Raw genomic sequence first — 16,699 nt, forward strand, 5'->3', positions numbered from 1 at the left:
CTCTGCCTTCCCTCTGAATATAAATCTTGCTTGTATATGCAAGCACTGTATTAGCCTGAGGGTGACAAACCCATTTTGCTGTGACGGTTGAATTAACATTTAGGATAATATCTGTGGGTTGCAAGTAATTAGTTATCATGAAAGAGACAAATTTTGCAACCTTGTTAATTGCAAAATGATTCCTTTCACTCTGTTCAGCACTGGCCCTATGAAGTTTCTATCCCTCTGTTCATATATTACCTTTATTTAATTCCTAATATGATTAGCTTTACTTTCCCAGACACATTTATATTATTCTTCTCTTTCTGTGCCTTCCCACTGAGCATTTGGGAATTCAGTTTCTCTCTGCAAAGACTCTTCTACAGTTTTTGCTCTCAACTGCACAGAAAAAAAAATGCAAGCCAGATCTGACATATCTACAATGATTAATATCCTTTTTGTAAGTTCAAACTCAGTATCTGTGGTAAAGCAGCTAATAACAAAGTCTGAAAAGCAAAGGGGAGTGACTTTTTTTGCATGCGATGGTGATTGTTATTCCTATCAAAGATGCCCATTGGTAGGATGCTTTCGTAGCTTTTTTAGGCACAACATTGCAATGGGAATTCTGCTCATTATCTATAGGAACTCCTAAAGTTCTACAAAGTTAAAAAAAAGAGTTGCCAATATCCTTGTTTGTGGCTTGTTTTCTTTAATATGTGCATGAACGCACACGTACATACGTTGGTACAAGTGCACTCCATTACTGTAGTCCGATGTAAACCTCACTTTTTATTAAACTTCAACATTAACTAAAGTTACCATGACAGTTTAAATGGCAATCATTAACCTACTACTACTTTTAAACTGAGTTATTGTAAGAATAACCTAACAGTCTGTATTTATTGCCTTTCAATTGTCTCGGCTATCTATCCTTGTGATCAGTGCATTAACAGGTCTATAAAGTTTATTATTTGTGATCTTTGTTAATTTCACAACAAATAAGTGCCTGTGTGGGTCAACCAATATCACGGGAACATTTGTTATTCTGTTGGTTTGTTGGTTTTTTTTAAATAAGTAATTGTGAAACCACAGTACACAAGTAATTCCAATGATGGCAGGAAGCCAAAAACTATTTCTACATTTTAATTTTTTTTTAAGTTGACTAGATTAGTAGGTAGTATTGACGTTGTTTTTGCAGATTATGCTATCTACCGTTGCTGTGGTAGCCCATATAACTACTTTTTTCTTTCCTCCCTCCCCACCAATTGCCAATTCCCACAATATTGAAAGCATTCACGCATTGATGATAAGCAGCTTAATGACAGCAGCACAACAGTAGCAGCAGCAGTAGTACAAAACTAGAAAGATAAGACATTTTTTTTAAAAGTATAACTGGCAGATGTGCCAGACAGTGGCGATACAAAGCTCAGCAATAGTCCAAAAGGGAAAACACTGGAAATTTCTCCCTCTTCGTTTCCAAAAGGGACATCCCTTGTCTTTCTGGTAGCACTTTGTACTGTATTAAAGCATAAAGCATACACTGCTCAAGAGAGGATGAGATTATTGTATTTCATAGTGCTCCTAATCATCACTTTTCTCTCAGGATGTATTTTGTTTTTCAATGTAGAAGAGTGAACTATGGATGACTAGAAAAATAGGAAATACAAGAGTACAGCATGAAAATCTTCTTAATTGACACATGACAAAAAGCAACAACAAAATTACTAATACTCCCCAGTATGACAAAGCAAAGCAAAATAGTTTTATACACTCTAGGTATATCACAGGTTGTAAAATTCTTTACAAATGGAAGAAGGATTGTGCCCCTGTTTGAATGATGGGAAAACAGATACTGCAAGAAATACACTGTATACATTTTCTCCCTGTAGCATAAGGTGCATAAATGCTATCCGAAACAAAGTTAGTGCCACCAGTTAGCATCAACTTTCTAGGATCCCTCAAAATAATCATACATCTACTCACGATTTATGTGGTCCATATAATAAACTCCAATCTGTTGATCATAAACAGTCTCCCATCCTAAAGGAAGTTCATCACCAACACAGTCAGCAAATGTCAATGGCTTTGTAATCCTGTAAAAATAAAAATAACAAAAATAAATACAAAAGGTGCAGAGTTTACAGTGCAATGAATGTTATTACATGTTTTGAAGATACCTCCATCATTTGATCACAAACTAGTTATGCTGCTTAGGAATGTGCTAATAATTACAAACATACAGTTTCAAAATAAAATTTCATTTAAACATGCTGACAGATACTCCCTGAACAGGTATGACAAGCTTCTCCCTTCAAGTTTCTATGTTTAACAGTTTAATTACAATGGCATGCAGTCCTACCAGTTTTTCTCCCATATTGCAAAGAACACAAACTTGAAGTTGGAGTTCACCACCGCTAAAAATTACTAGAAGCTTTACAGGTTTTAACTTCTTAAAGGCGTCAAAGCAGTATAATTGTTTGTCCTTAAAAAGATGAAATAAAATTTAAGAAAGCACTATATAATAGAATTCTCCTCTTTTCAGTTATACATGTCCAACTATTTATGATATTCTTTTGGTCCAGACCCATCCAAATCACTTCCTCTCCCTCAAAAATAAGAGAGACAAACAAATGTCTCTAAAGAATTCTGAAGCCATTAGAGCAGAAATAGTAATTAATAAGTTACAGCCTTACTATCTAGCAGCTTAAAACATCACACCCCTTGCTAGGCAAACTCTTGATAGACCACTGGGTAATAGAAAACCAAACAGCAATTACAGTATTGACAGGAATGTTGAAAATACTGGGTTACAAATCCCACAGAAAGACTAAACCAGCACTGTTCTAGAATATCAAAGTATATAAAAAAACTATGGAGAAAAAAACAGTGCAAATAAAAAAAATCCTTAACATTCATTTGAATCACACCTATTTCCCAAATCATCATTTTAATCATTACTTAACCCCTAAGAAAATGTTTTCCTCTAAAAGCTGCCATAAAATTCCTTTACAGAAAAGCCATTAATATAGTAATTTCGATTACACAAGGGATATAGATCCAACACTTTCAACGGTTATTTGTTGAGGCATTTTTAATACCTAGAATGATGACAGCTTTGCAAACTTTAAATCCATGTATTAATTTAGGGACTGACTTAGGTTCAGCATAACCTATGGCATAATACTATTTGGCATAAAATGGAAATTCTGTTCATATGTTATAATACCCAATTAAGGTTTACTGACACCAGATTTGGGCTATGCTTACTAATACACTGCAGAATAGGGAGATCATTGGGACCGGTAATTGCACTTCACCTGATAACACCCGTATTATAAGCCAATGACTTTGACTGAACTAAAACATGTCTGTCTTTGAAAGTCCTTCCCCACCCCAAAACCAACCAGAAGAATCCAATGCTAAAGACTTCAAATGATGGAAATACTACTATGGCTACATTCTAGCTATTTCAATGGTCCAGTAAGCACACCATTCAACCGCTAAAAAAAAGTGCATAACTTTGCACACAGCAAACAGAAAAACTGCATTTCCCTGCCTCTTAAAACTATTTTAGTAGTCTCAAAGTGTTTGAAATTAACTGTAGTAGAATTAAAAAAAAAATCCTCACTAGCTTAAATGTATTGTTTGAATAGCTCTATACAGCAGTATAAAGATCAAGTCATTTAGGTCAAATTATAAAGAGCTTGATCATACGTTACGGATTCTCAAACATGCATGAACAGTTCAATAAGATGAAGGTGTACATAAACTTGTGCACCACTACTTTAAGTAAAAATTTGCCATTACTGACAAATTCATAGTTTAAATCATGCAACCATGCAAATCCAAAGCTGCTGTATTCAAGAACGAAAATGTTACTATGGACTATCATATGCATTCTTTCAGTAATTCATCTAGCAGTCAGGCAGACCAAATATTGCCAAAATACTTCTGATCTCCTTGGAATTCAGTCAAATATTAAAAATATAACGTGCAGCATTTTTTCATGAACTTTCATGGTTTGTTCTAAAGAAATCATGTTTACAATTTCTCAAAGTAGTCTAGACATTGGGTCCTAAATTACCACACTATAGACAAAATTTTCTTTGGAATGAGTTATGAGACATGCTTGCCTGTTATACAAACACACCCTTACCCTTTATTCATATATAAAACCTGCACATGATACTCTAACCTTTCACACCACAAGAACTTTTAATTCAATGCTCTCCGTGATCCCACCAGGGCTCAGACTTCCAAGACAAAGACAACGCTCACTTTCTGGAAGAGGGAGGCTGAAGAAAGCCAATGCATCTGGTCTAACTGGTTTTTATTCCAATGCTATAAAGCATGCATGAACAGTTTAATTAATGGTTTTGAAGGAAACCTTGTAAGAAAAAGAACGCATAAAAAGCTGTCTTCCAGATATTCAAAACCATTATTAACTCGATATTGCGCATTTTAAACTGTATTCAAAGTTGCTCCAAACTGGATCCCCTTCAGACAAAGTATAACATCACATTGATTCTTGATTCAGTCACATTTATATTTATGTAGCTTGAACTTTCTTCATTCAAATCACCCAGGCCAAAACATGCAAAGTTTAAACTAAGAATTGGAAGTTTCTCCCCGTGTTTTGCACTAGTTTAACTAAGTCAACTGAAAAAATACATTTCTAGTTTAACCAGCACAACTCTGAGGACAAGATTATTTTTTTTTCCCAGTTAGGGAAACTAAGGGTTTCCAGAATAACAAAGACAAAATGGAACAGATGCAGATATGGATATTGGAGGTCTGCCACAAATTACAGCAGTATACTGCTGAAATGAAGTATCTTCTGGAAATACTGCTTTACCCTGTTTTGTTTTTTTTTTTTTTTTTTTTTTAATTAAGCACTGTAAAATAGGACAGGTCTTTTCTGCTTCTATATAAAGAATTGTACAAAGTGCAAGTACATCTGTTAAAACATTTCAAAGTATTAAAATAAAGACAAAAAACTTTTTGAAGCATTACCATGACAAAGACAGAATAAAAATGCTGCCATCTTTGATTAAATAAAAAACAGGGCTGCCCTGAACTGTGCTATTCACAGTAATAAAAAACAACAAAGGCATTTTATCTGTCACCAGTGATCAACTCGTGTTGACAACTGGCAGACACTAATAAGGAGGTTCTAAACTTCCAGCTGAAAACAGAATTCCTCTGGGACCAGTTTACAGCATTAACCAGTTGCAGCCACAGGACCTACAGCCCAGGTACAAGCAACAGTCATCCACGGGGGCCAATTTTGCATATATCAAAGAGTCATCCATAACTTCAGATTAACTGATTTGCTGATTCTACATTTTCTTGAAACATTTATCCTTTCCAAAAGTAATGATGCTCTTCAGTCATTAGGCACCCAATCTTTCACAACTCTGCAACCCTTCAAAAGCAAATACAGAAACACATAAGAAAGGAAAAGCTTCCACACCTCAAATCCTGCACATACCAAGATGAGAGAAAAATCTTTGAGCATTATCATGCACCTCTGTCACCACTAACTGTGCCCCAAATTAAATGTTTTCTTTAAGAATAAATGGAAGTCTAGTATTTGCATGCAGCAAAACAGACATATCTGAAAACCCAAGTTTTATTAATATTTTCTCTGCACCTATTATAAAGCTAAACAGTTTGAATGCAGAAATCAAACTACATAATAAAACCAAACAGTAGAATGAAACTGTTTCGAAGAGGCATTTTTCCTCCTTCTTGTGTATTTAATATCTTTATCCATTACCCATACACAGAAGGATTCCAGAATACATTACTATAGCTTTCTGAATATGCAGCAGCAACAGATATTTCTTGAATGCATCAGTTCATGGCAGGGAGTGTGTGGGAAGCAAAGACAATGCAAATAAAAAAATTTAAAAAGGCAAAAGGCAATGGCTAAATACCATTTTAGATAAATTACTGCAAAACTGTTCTCAGCTTTAGTATACTTTGTTAACAGAATCTAATTTCAACCCCCCAAAAAACCACAGAAAACCTCAACCTTTAAATAATAAAGGAACATTCCTAGGTTCAAAGAAAACGCATACTTCAACTCTCCAAAACACAGTTGGACCAATAGCACGGGGCAGCAATTTCATTGTTATGGATTTTCAAAAACAAAACCAGATCACTAAACACACAAGGCATCAAAAAAATCTTAGATAAGATCCTCAGTCTTCCCATAGCTCTGATGCCACATCAGAGGGCCCTGGCTGCTTGAAATCCCTAGGTCTAATTGAGCAAAACTTCCCCTGGGAGGAACCAAATTAAGACAAACAGAGCCTGTTTTTGCAAGACCTTGAACAGGAAATCAAAAAGGTGTTTCCAAAGTAGAAACACCACTGCAAACTAGCTGCCATCTCTCAGACAAAATGCCTAAAATTATATCCAGAGTCACCTTATCTTCCAAAGTGGGCCCGCATTAAGAGGAAAGCACTAACCGTGAAGGCTAATGATGAAAAAGTGCCACCAAGTTCTGATGAAAAGCCACCATTTGTAGGGGAGACAGAGGGAAGGATGCAAGAACAGCAACTGCCCGCAGTGCTTTTATTTTTGTTCCTGATTTTGGTCAGATCCAACAGCAGAGGCAGAAAACGTCTAATAAAATTTGATACTCCTCAACAGACAACTAGGAGAAACATTCTCTTAAATCTGACCTCAGTCTGAATAGCTGTCTAATGGGATAGATGTTTTTGCCTGACAAATGTGAATTCCAGGCTAGGAAACTGTATTAATTCACATTACAGATCTGAAAATTACCAGGCAATTTAAAAATTAGTAACAATATAACTAGAAAATAATTAAGCATTCTGATAAATCTAGCAATATTTTATCCAAAGTAAGGTATTACACTGAGTATATTGCTGAAGTGTCACAAGGCAAGAAAGTAAAAAGGCAAAATGAGAAATCATGCACACACTTAAAAGCTTTCAGCCAGGCATTTTCTTCTTACCTTCTTTCAAACATGCATTTAACTTACAGACATTGTTATAAAACTCAACTAATCCTCTTGTTTTGTATCATGGCTCTTATTCCCTCCAACTGCACAGCAAAAAAAAGCCCCAAGAAATTCAGCAGGAATGGAAGATTTTTTTTTGTTGTTGTTTCACAGACATGGGCAAGAAGAGCTGTTTGTATTGAGGGGGAAGATGGGAGGATCAAGGGGGGGGGGGGGGGGGCTGCTACTTTGTTTTTAATATTCACAGTGCAGTCCTGGAGGCACTTCACAGACACCTTCCATCACCATAGCTCGGGCCTGGGCAGCAGTGTGCTCTGGGCCAGCAGGACCTTCTCTGTGAGACACAGAGACTGCCTGTGGCCACCCATCTGTGCCATGACCCTCCCAGCTCCTCCAAGCCACAACCCACCGGGCTCCTCCAAGGAAGCTGCCCTGAAGAGAGCATCCCCCTCCTCAGTGGCCACAGCCTCCCACCCCACCAAGCGGGGCAGGGACACGTCCCGCACATGCTGCCCGGCTGCTGGAGCAAGGAGTTTCCTACAGGGTTCAGAAACAGCCCCCCACCAGCTAACCCCATGCAACCGCACCGCATGACAGCACACACCAGCCAGGCACAGGTTGTTCGCAGCAAATGCCGCCATGAACTCCAGACCCCCTCTTACAGCACTCCAGAGTACACCATTGTTGTCCTCACTGTCCGTCCTCTATTACGGACTCGGCTCTTCTCAAGTAGCCAAGTCATAAAAACGAGCTGGATTTTGAAATAAGGTTTGGCAAATTACATACTGACTGCTTAGTCAAAACTACGACAAAGTTCACCAAACTATATGTATGTTTTCAAGATAAAAATCCCTTATAACTTTTTCCTTAATCCAAATGATTTATCTTCAGTTTATGGCATAATTTAACCTCGACTTCTGAATAAAATAACGTTACTGAACATCTATGCAATCCTTCATTAAAATAAATCCACAATACAGACGGCCAGACAGAAACTTGCACAAATGAGATTCTGTGTTCAGGACAAAGACTTAAAGAAGGTAACTTGTATTTGGAGTCACCACTGGGATACATTTCCCTTAGAAATAAAATGCTACCCTACAGCAAGGAAATAACAGCACCAGCTCTTCTAAAGGTCACTTGAAATTCAGTCTTTTTAAGACCACTCTGTATTTTGCAGTAATTTTCATTCTTTTTTAAAAACAACTGCAAATAAGCACATGAAAGAGTACTAATAGTGTCAAATCCGTGTATTTGCTTCAATTAATTTTACAGTATCATAAGCCAACACAGCATAGGTCAATGTGCAAAACAAGGCACAGGACGGCATTAGCCAGCTATAGTAATGAATCAACATCAATGTTTAAAAACATGGAGAAAAATGTGTGTTCACAATTGAATGATTTTCTAGCTTTTTTTGGTTGTGGGTTTTTTTGGTTTTGGGGGGTTTGGTTTTTTTTTGGTTTTTTGTTTTGTTTTTTTGTTGGTTTTGTTTTTGTTTTTTTTTTTTAAATGGAAGCAAGTGTTAACTGCCTTAAACACGCGGTATCACACACCTGGACAACCTATGCTGAGACAGCTGACAAGCAGGTCACTCCCACAAATATTTGCCCATCACCACCTCCTGAGCCATGTTTTGCCACTGTTTACAGCATGGCAAACAAGCTGGTGGCAGTTCCTTTTAAGCCCACTCTGTAAGCTACACTGCTTCAGGAGCCAGTTAAAAAGCAGCTCTAACATCTGTGCAACAGGGCAGCACAGACAAACTTCATCAGCCATCCTATTCTCAGTCCAGAACTGTTTTACGGCTACCTGAGCTTATGCAGGTCAAGAAAAGCAAGCAGCAGCAGCTATCTACTTCTCGTGACCTTGTGCTGAAGAAAAGCATTCAGGAAAAATAGAAATAACATTATAAAAACTCAGCAGATTGACCAGAATGCACGAGCACTCTATTTTGGCACTCAAAACCTGAATGGAATAATTGTTTCCTACAGTGTTTCAGATCATCATGTCCTGTGTTGTGCACTACATTGAATCAATTAACTCCAAACCAAAAAGAATTCACTTTTTCGTGCCAGGCCATCCCTTTACATTTTTTTAAATCTCACTAACGCTTTTCTGATGGGCAGGGTATTATATACGTATTAGATGAAAACAGTTCATCATACGCAACATATTCACTGCTACATGTAATGCTAATAGCCAGGTGGCCATGAAAACCAGGAACAAATAGATTTTGTGATGCAAAATGTATGTGAAGCTACGTGTGTAAGTAAGATACTTAGAAAAAGTAACAGAAGTTTATATTGCCCACAAACATCTACAAGAAAAGTACCTCTAACCTTCCACTATTCTAGAAACAATAAACATTTACTAACAAGCAACGACAGAGAAATAATATAATTTTGGTTTTATCCTTTATCATACTCCCCAAAATCAAAACAGCTAAGAAATATTGGCTTATTATGTTGAAACATAAAACAAAATGCTATGCCCAATTGCAGCTCTCGCATAACTTGTCTGGCTGCTCAGGAACTACTGAAACAGCTCCACACAAGCAGCCAAGTCTTCCAAGCAGCTATCCATTTCTTAACAGCAGCTATGATCCATATCCAAATTCAGAACACAAATATTATGGGAAATTCTTGCTGAAAAGATACCCACATTTCATCAGGATGACCAAAATTCCTCCTTCAAAAGTCATAGCCAAGTTAAAAGTCAGTGCTTTTAAGAAAGCTGCTTTTGTTTCTATTATTTACTATTTTTTTACCGAGGGTTAACAATAAAAATGGGGGCAGAAGTGTTAAATACGACTGTCCATGGGCCCTTTAAAACATGTTTTGTTTGCATATGCACAGACAGCCCAAAGTTACAGGCAACTGTACAAAGCCACCAGCCAGAGCCTAAGATTAGCGGCAGGACAGAGGCAAACGCTGGAGGGGCTGGCTGAAGGAAGGCAGTCTGGGCAGCAGGTGACTTGACATCTAGACCAGAAAACAGACAAAATTCCATACGGCAGCTGGGAATAAGCCATAAGAGGACAGCAGGAATATGCTGCAGCTAAGACAGTTAGGAAGAAATTAGGACACTACAGTCTTACTAAACTGATGTCAAATTGGAGTTTCCTACTCAATATGTTCTTAGCTATAAACAGTAACACGCAAGATATTTACGACTTTTCTTTTGCCAATCCTAATAAAGCTGCCTTTGTTACTCAAAATCTCTAAATATTTACAAGATCTTCTCAAGGACTTGCATATTGGAAGAGACTTCAAAAAAAACCCAAATAGATACAAATCAAAAGCCTAAACTAAAAGATAAGGCAAATTTAATGGTGAATTTCAGAATCTGAGAAGCAAGCTGAATTCTTCCACCTGTGTAAGAAGCCAAACATGACACTACACCCTTCCAGACACAGCACAGCTTCAGAGCGGGCAAGTAATGCAGTGTTCTAGTTTCATTGATTCTGAATAGTTTATAACTTTTCCCCTAATTTCTGCAATAACAGTGTTTTCCAACTACATGTTATTGGTAGTTAAGGTCCCAGTTAATAAAGGATAGCCATGCAGTTATCTGTTTATTTCTTCCATCCTGCAAACCACAACTCTGCAGCCTTCTGCTAGAGAAGAGCAAGTCACTCAGCTGTCACATTTCTAAGTCCTCAGTACATATTAAAACCTATTTCCATCAACAAACTGCTTGGCCTTTGTATCCTTAGTTTTGCAATGACCCTTCTGGTTTGAGAACTCAGATTTCTGAGTTGCTTACTTGGCCACAATCCTGCCCACCAGTTAACTAAACCATTGTAGAAGAGTCACTGGGAGAGGTGATGAGTTGCTATACCCTTACACAGAGGACTGTATATGCACCGGTGTGTAAGCATATGCGTACACACACAAAATTGTTCTCTTCTGACTGCTGGTCACAACTTCTGTATGCAACTACCGGATGTGGAGGAAACACCTGTATGTACTTTCCTAATGGAAGTCATCTGAGCAAAGGTGAAAAGGTGCATCTGTGAGACCTTACCAGCAAGTTCTTAGCAATAAGCTCTTTGGACATGAACAAGAATAACAGGAGGAGTTCAAAGCAGGAAGAAAATGAAGCAGACAGGAAAAGGGAGGTTGCCAGCAGACGAGGAGCAAAAATGGGACATAAAACTCCAAATTCAAGTCCATGAAGTTCCACATGTTAGAAGAAAATGCATCAAAAGAAGCTTTACACCTCAATAACAAGTAATTAAAATGGTTAGTATCATGCACTGGAATAGTTCCTGCAGAATCACTTCAATTTTATATCAAAATCATAGAATGGTTTAGATTGGAAAGGACCTTGAAGATCATCGAGTTCCACCCCCCCTGCCATAAGCAGGGACACCTCCCACTAGACCATGTTGCCCAAGGCCACGTCCAGACTGGCCTTGAACACCTCCAGGGATGGGGCCTCATCAACCTCTCTGGGCAACTTGTTCCAGTGCCTTACAACCCTCAAAGTGAAAACCTTCTTCCTGATGTTCAATCTGAACCTGCCCACTTCTAGTTTAAAGCCATTCCCCCTTATCCTATCACTACATGCCCTAGTAGTAGTAGCCCCAGCTATCCTGCAGGCCCCCTTTAGGCACTGGAAGGCCACAATAAGATCTCCCCGGAGCCTTCTCTCCTCCAGGCTGAACAGCCCCAACTCTTTCAGCCTCTCCTCATAGGAGAGGTGCTCCAGCCCTCGGATCATCCTTGTGGCTGTCCTCTGGACACGCTCCAGCAGGTCCATGTCCTTCTTATATTCACGGAGTTGGAATCACGGAGTTTTCAGAGTTGGAAGGGACCTCTAGAGATCATCATTATGCTGGGGACTCCAGAGCTAGATGCAGTACTCCAGGTGGGGTCTCACCAGAGTAGAGTAGAGGGGCACACTCACTGATGATTAGCACATCCGCACTGTTACATGGCCTCTTTCATTTCCAGTTTATTAAGGTAACTTGGCTATCTCTAGAGCAGTACAGAAGCAAAAGGGTAAAGGTCTTCAAAACTGTCTTCCCATCTACCATGTTCCCTCACTAACTTCCTTTGTCCTATATCCAGAAAGATCACACCAGCATTTGCTGACTAGCTTGCTACCCTTAAGTCTGACCTTGCTAGACTAAACTTTTCTTCAAAATTTAGAAGTCTATGTGATTATCCCAAACATTATGGCAGAGATTTTTGTAAAACTTCCTAACAGCCATAGGTAATTCAAGTTTCTGTACATTTGTAATGGTTAGCTCTGCACTGCTGAAGGGCTCTCTCCCCTTAAATTTATCATTCTTCTTTACCAACCAGCCAGATGTGAAATAATTCTCTCTATATATTTGTGTATATACATATATACACACACATGCAATTAATGGTATTTGGACAAATCAATAAAAGTGTCAAATGACAGAGGTTTAACTTAAACAGTCTTCAGTAAAGCACTGCAAAATACTTTTGTGAACACTTCAGATCACTTTAGACAAATCTCTGTTAGCAAAACCAAGAATCTTATGTTGACTAATAATCTTTGGGCCCACTAGAAGGCAAGTAGTTGAAGACGTGCAGAGGTTAACAGCAGAATCTTGAGATATATACGCAATTACATCCTGATGTGATCTACAACTGCTCATTAATAGAAGAAAACCCTTCTCATACACTGAGAAGGCCCATCAGGCTAGAAAACATGGCAACGAACACAACGCTAAAGGGATTTTATACTTCCGTAGTCTGGAGTCAAACTATACTTAACTACTAGCATTCCCCTAGAGGTAAACTGAAGTTTAATGAGATTAGAAACAGACATCTGTCATGTCTATGTGCACAAACAAGCTCAGCACTACTCCCAGTGAAAATTTTAAGCAATTTGATGCTTTACAATATTTTAAGTCTCAATCCTAAAAAAAAAAAAATTACTATAATTGGAGTATATTCAATTAAATTTTACTGAAATTAATTTCACAAAACTATTTCCACCAATAAGTATTACTCAATGATACTAATAAAAGAGAAAACACATGTCAGAAGTTACCAGAAACCATTTCTAAAGAAATGAAGCAGAAAGTGACAAACAATGGGAGGAAAAAGTAAATGCAACTGGACTGAGTATAAAACAATGGTTGGAAAAATATATATTCAAGAGACCATTCTTTTCAAGTCTTAGAACAAAGTGATGTGTAGATAAGTGCCAAAAGAATATGTATACCATGACTTCACATACATCCTATTAAAAACAAATTGTGAGGTAAAACAGTAAACAAATGCCTCACACCCAGAGAAGTCTACACTGCCAGCTAATATTAGAAATTCAATACAAGAGTTTCTCATTTAACCTTTCAGAACAGCTTTGCTCTTCCTTCTCTTCCAGACTGCTTGAAAAAAGTGTTATACTTGTGTCCTGTATTTTTCCTAAAAGTACCACATATGGCATTTCTCAAACATGTTCAATCATCACATTCCTTGAAGTTTTATGGACTCTTGTACCATTTCTGTGCAACGTCTTCTAACGTGCTACTGCGTTGTCACGCACCGACGTTGCCTGCAGAGCAGAGAAATTTTGCCTTGTAAAAGGCCACAGCCCTGGCCCCTAGCCCCACTTAGTGGAGCGGGTGCCCATGGGCACAAAGAGAAATCTGTGACCAGAAACAGCATTACGTTGTGCTCCAGCAGAGCCCTGCCCAAACTATGCCACAGGTCTGTAAGGCAGGCTTTCCAGACTGCTTCTCCTCTTAAGTTTCTGAACTACATTAATAAAGCAATACTTTATGTGGGAGCGAAAGAGTGCAACTAATATGGCACGTGCACACACACGATCCAAGAGCACCATTTCAATCATTTGCCTGAAGAGTTACTAAGCTCGACTTAACTCTAAGCAACTGAAGTGGAAATACGTTGACAGGATCTTTGATGCTTTTGGTTTCAGACTCCATTTCTTGCAAGCAGTGATCTATGGTAGTCACCTCATTATTTAAGGTTTTTCCGCTCTTCCATGAGTTAGAGACCCTTAGTCAAGCACAAATGGGTGCATGTTTCAGCTGCCTAGAAGTGACGATGGACAAGTCATTAGCGAATACACATACATCCTCAATCTACCTACTTATTTAAAAGCTTCAGTAAACCATATTTTAACTGGTATTACAAAAACAGTTAATGGTTACCTTTAAGGTATTAAATGTGGTCTAAAAATAAACCTATCGAAGAAAACTGTGCTTAAAACGCATCCTATTTTTTTCTTCCAAACATATCAGGAGATCTAACAAAAGAAACTGTATCTCCCTAAACTCTTTGCTTCTTTTATACCACTGGAGCAACTACCCCTCTGCTAAGTAAAATAATTTCTTAAAGCCCAGTAATTACTTAAGGAAAAAAGCAATAGTTCTACAATGATTTGCAGCCTTGCTACATTTATTCTCCACAGCTCACTCTTTGCCTTTACTTTAAAATTACAGATACAGCTGCCAAATTATTTACACTTTATGACAAGCTAGTTTATATCATTACCAAGCTTTTGATTCTCAACATTCTCAACCTACCAGTCACGAATACAAATTCATGTAAGCTACAAATATATAATATTAGTAATGCAGGTGCTGGGGAGAAGATTCTCTAAAATATGTACTTAAAATTTTACAACTGCTTCCATGCTCCAGGTTGACCCCTTTGTCAGCAGTAATTTTCAAGCTTTTAGGAAAACTTAGCCCCTGTTTTCCCAACATTTAATTATCCCAGTATTATTACTATTCCCCAAATATACTTGCCTCCTACAGTCCTCCTTAAAGCTGACCTTGCAAACTAACAGCATATTCCCCAATCAATATCAGTAATTTAGTAAAATATCCTAAAGAAAAAAGACAGTTTTACAGATTTATGTTAATCTGAAATTTTTTAAGAGGTTGAAGTTATGAAGTTTGATGCTATTACTTCTATGGTTGCCAGTAGTTTTGTAATATATTATATTAAAGCTTCCAGCTAGACCAATAAAGTACTTCCAAGAAAGTAATATGAGGAATTATTCATAATTTCATTGTCACGCTTCTGCTAAAATTCAGGAATAAAAAATATTTTGTGAAAAATCCAGAGAAATCCAGCCAGATAATGTACTTCTTATGAAGAGTAATAGTGCTATAAAAAATATATAAATCTTAGACACCCTGTTCAAACCCAATATAAAAAATACTTCGTACTAGAAAAATTCATTTTCAGTATAAGAAACTAAATCAAAAATTAAACCAGCACAAGTAATTTTTTTTATTTTTTTTTTTTTTACAGTATAGAATTTCAGATCTATCAAAAAATGGGGAAGTAAAAATCAGTCAACAGGAGATAAAGCACAATTATAGAAGACACAGCATCTCACCAAACCTACACTAATCTTGATTTGAACATAACTGAACGCTCACAACTAACAAGTACCTCTTCACTAAAGCAGCAGTGGAAACTAGAACAAATTTATACAGTAACATACTAGAAAGACTTCAACAGTAGATGGCCTCCTCTTCTTCCTCCCCACCTCCCATGACCGAGAAGGTTAAAAATAGAGGCTTCCGTTTCCTTAGATTATTTTGCTTTAAACCTTTCTAGAGCACTGAAATTAGCTACTTTGCCAGCTTCCTACATTTGTGTTAGAAAAGAAGGAGTGTTAAAAACACGCTTCCATTTACAGCAACTCAGGAAACCAACTTCTGTGTTTGTATTTTTATTATCATTCGTAAATGACAAGTCTCTCTAGAAGTTGAAGGTGTCTCTTCCAAAGTTTCCCTTCGGATATCACGCACCCAAAGGCCCCTTGTACCACACAGTCACATATTTTGCGGGTAATCTTCTGTATTTGCCTATTTTTCTATATTTATGCATTCCTTTGCAGTTAGTACACACAGATATTTTCAGTTCAATTCCCCATAAGTGGCTCCAGTACTAGGAAGGAGAAAAGCTGCAGAAAGCCAGCTTCAGCTCCCTCCCTCCCAGCCCCAAGACCTCGAGGAGCTGGAGCCACAGGAAGCCTCTACCTTCCACGATGTCAGCACAGAGTGGCCCCAGCTGACCAGGTCCATATTTTAAGGTCAGAAGGAACCACTGTCATCATCTAATTGATCTCCGGCATAATACAGACCACAAAACTTTAGCTGGTAATTCTTGCATCTAGCCCAACATCTCGTGGTTGACCTAGTGCATATTTTCCATAGTGGTAAGAGCAGTGTTTGTTTATATTGAAAAAGATGTACATCGCAGAATAAGTATCTGAACTGTTTATCTGGAAGCATTGCATATCAACAAACAAAAAGTAGCAGGTATCCAAATATTGCTCTTAGTATGAAGTTATATCATCTGCACATTACTATAATGCAGTGCCACCCATTCATTTGGAAGTCTGGTATGCTTCACCTCGTTAGGCAATTTTTTGATTGCTTCTAATTTTGCTGGACTGAAACTGTTCTGGCTGAAGATCTCCCTCCTGAGGGTGCGCCTCGTTCTCATGAGGCACTTCTCTTGTGAGAAGTTTTAATTAAAACAGCTCAGCCATTTGAAAGAATAAAGCAGAGGGAAAAAAAAGCTGTCCCTGCCCATCCCCATACTAGAATTTCTACAGCAGTCTCCCAAATAATCTCAAGTGCTACTAACACCAGGACCTGAATTTTTCAGTCTCCTACTATCCCCATGGGAAAACATTCAAGTTTGGTCAAGGCACAGGGGAGTGGAAGAGGGGGAATATTGTTGCACATGC

The 16,699-nt window shown here is 37.9% G+C and overlaps 1 protein-coding gene across 1 annotated transcript in view; it reads right to left on the bottom strand.

Moving 5' to 3' along the window:
- Nucleotides 1-16,699, bottom strand: part of WWC3 (WWC family member 3) — a 106,842-nt gene that overhangs the window by 64,720 nt on the left and 25,423 nt on the right. Inside the window, exon 2 of the mRNA XM_082498641.1 lies at nucleotides 1,963-2,072. Within this exon, the coding sequence (XP_082354767.1) occupies nucleotides 1,963-2,072 (110 nt within the window). The remainder of the gene's footprint in view (nucleotides 1-1,962; nucleotides 2,073-16,699) is intronic.

Source organism: Vanellus vanellus (genome assembly GCF_965231255.1).
Source record: "Vanellus vanellus genome assembly, chromosome: 1".
Lineage (NCBI taxonomy): Eukaryota > Metazoa > Chordata > Aves > Charadriiformes > Charadriidae > Vanellus > Vanellus vanellus.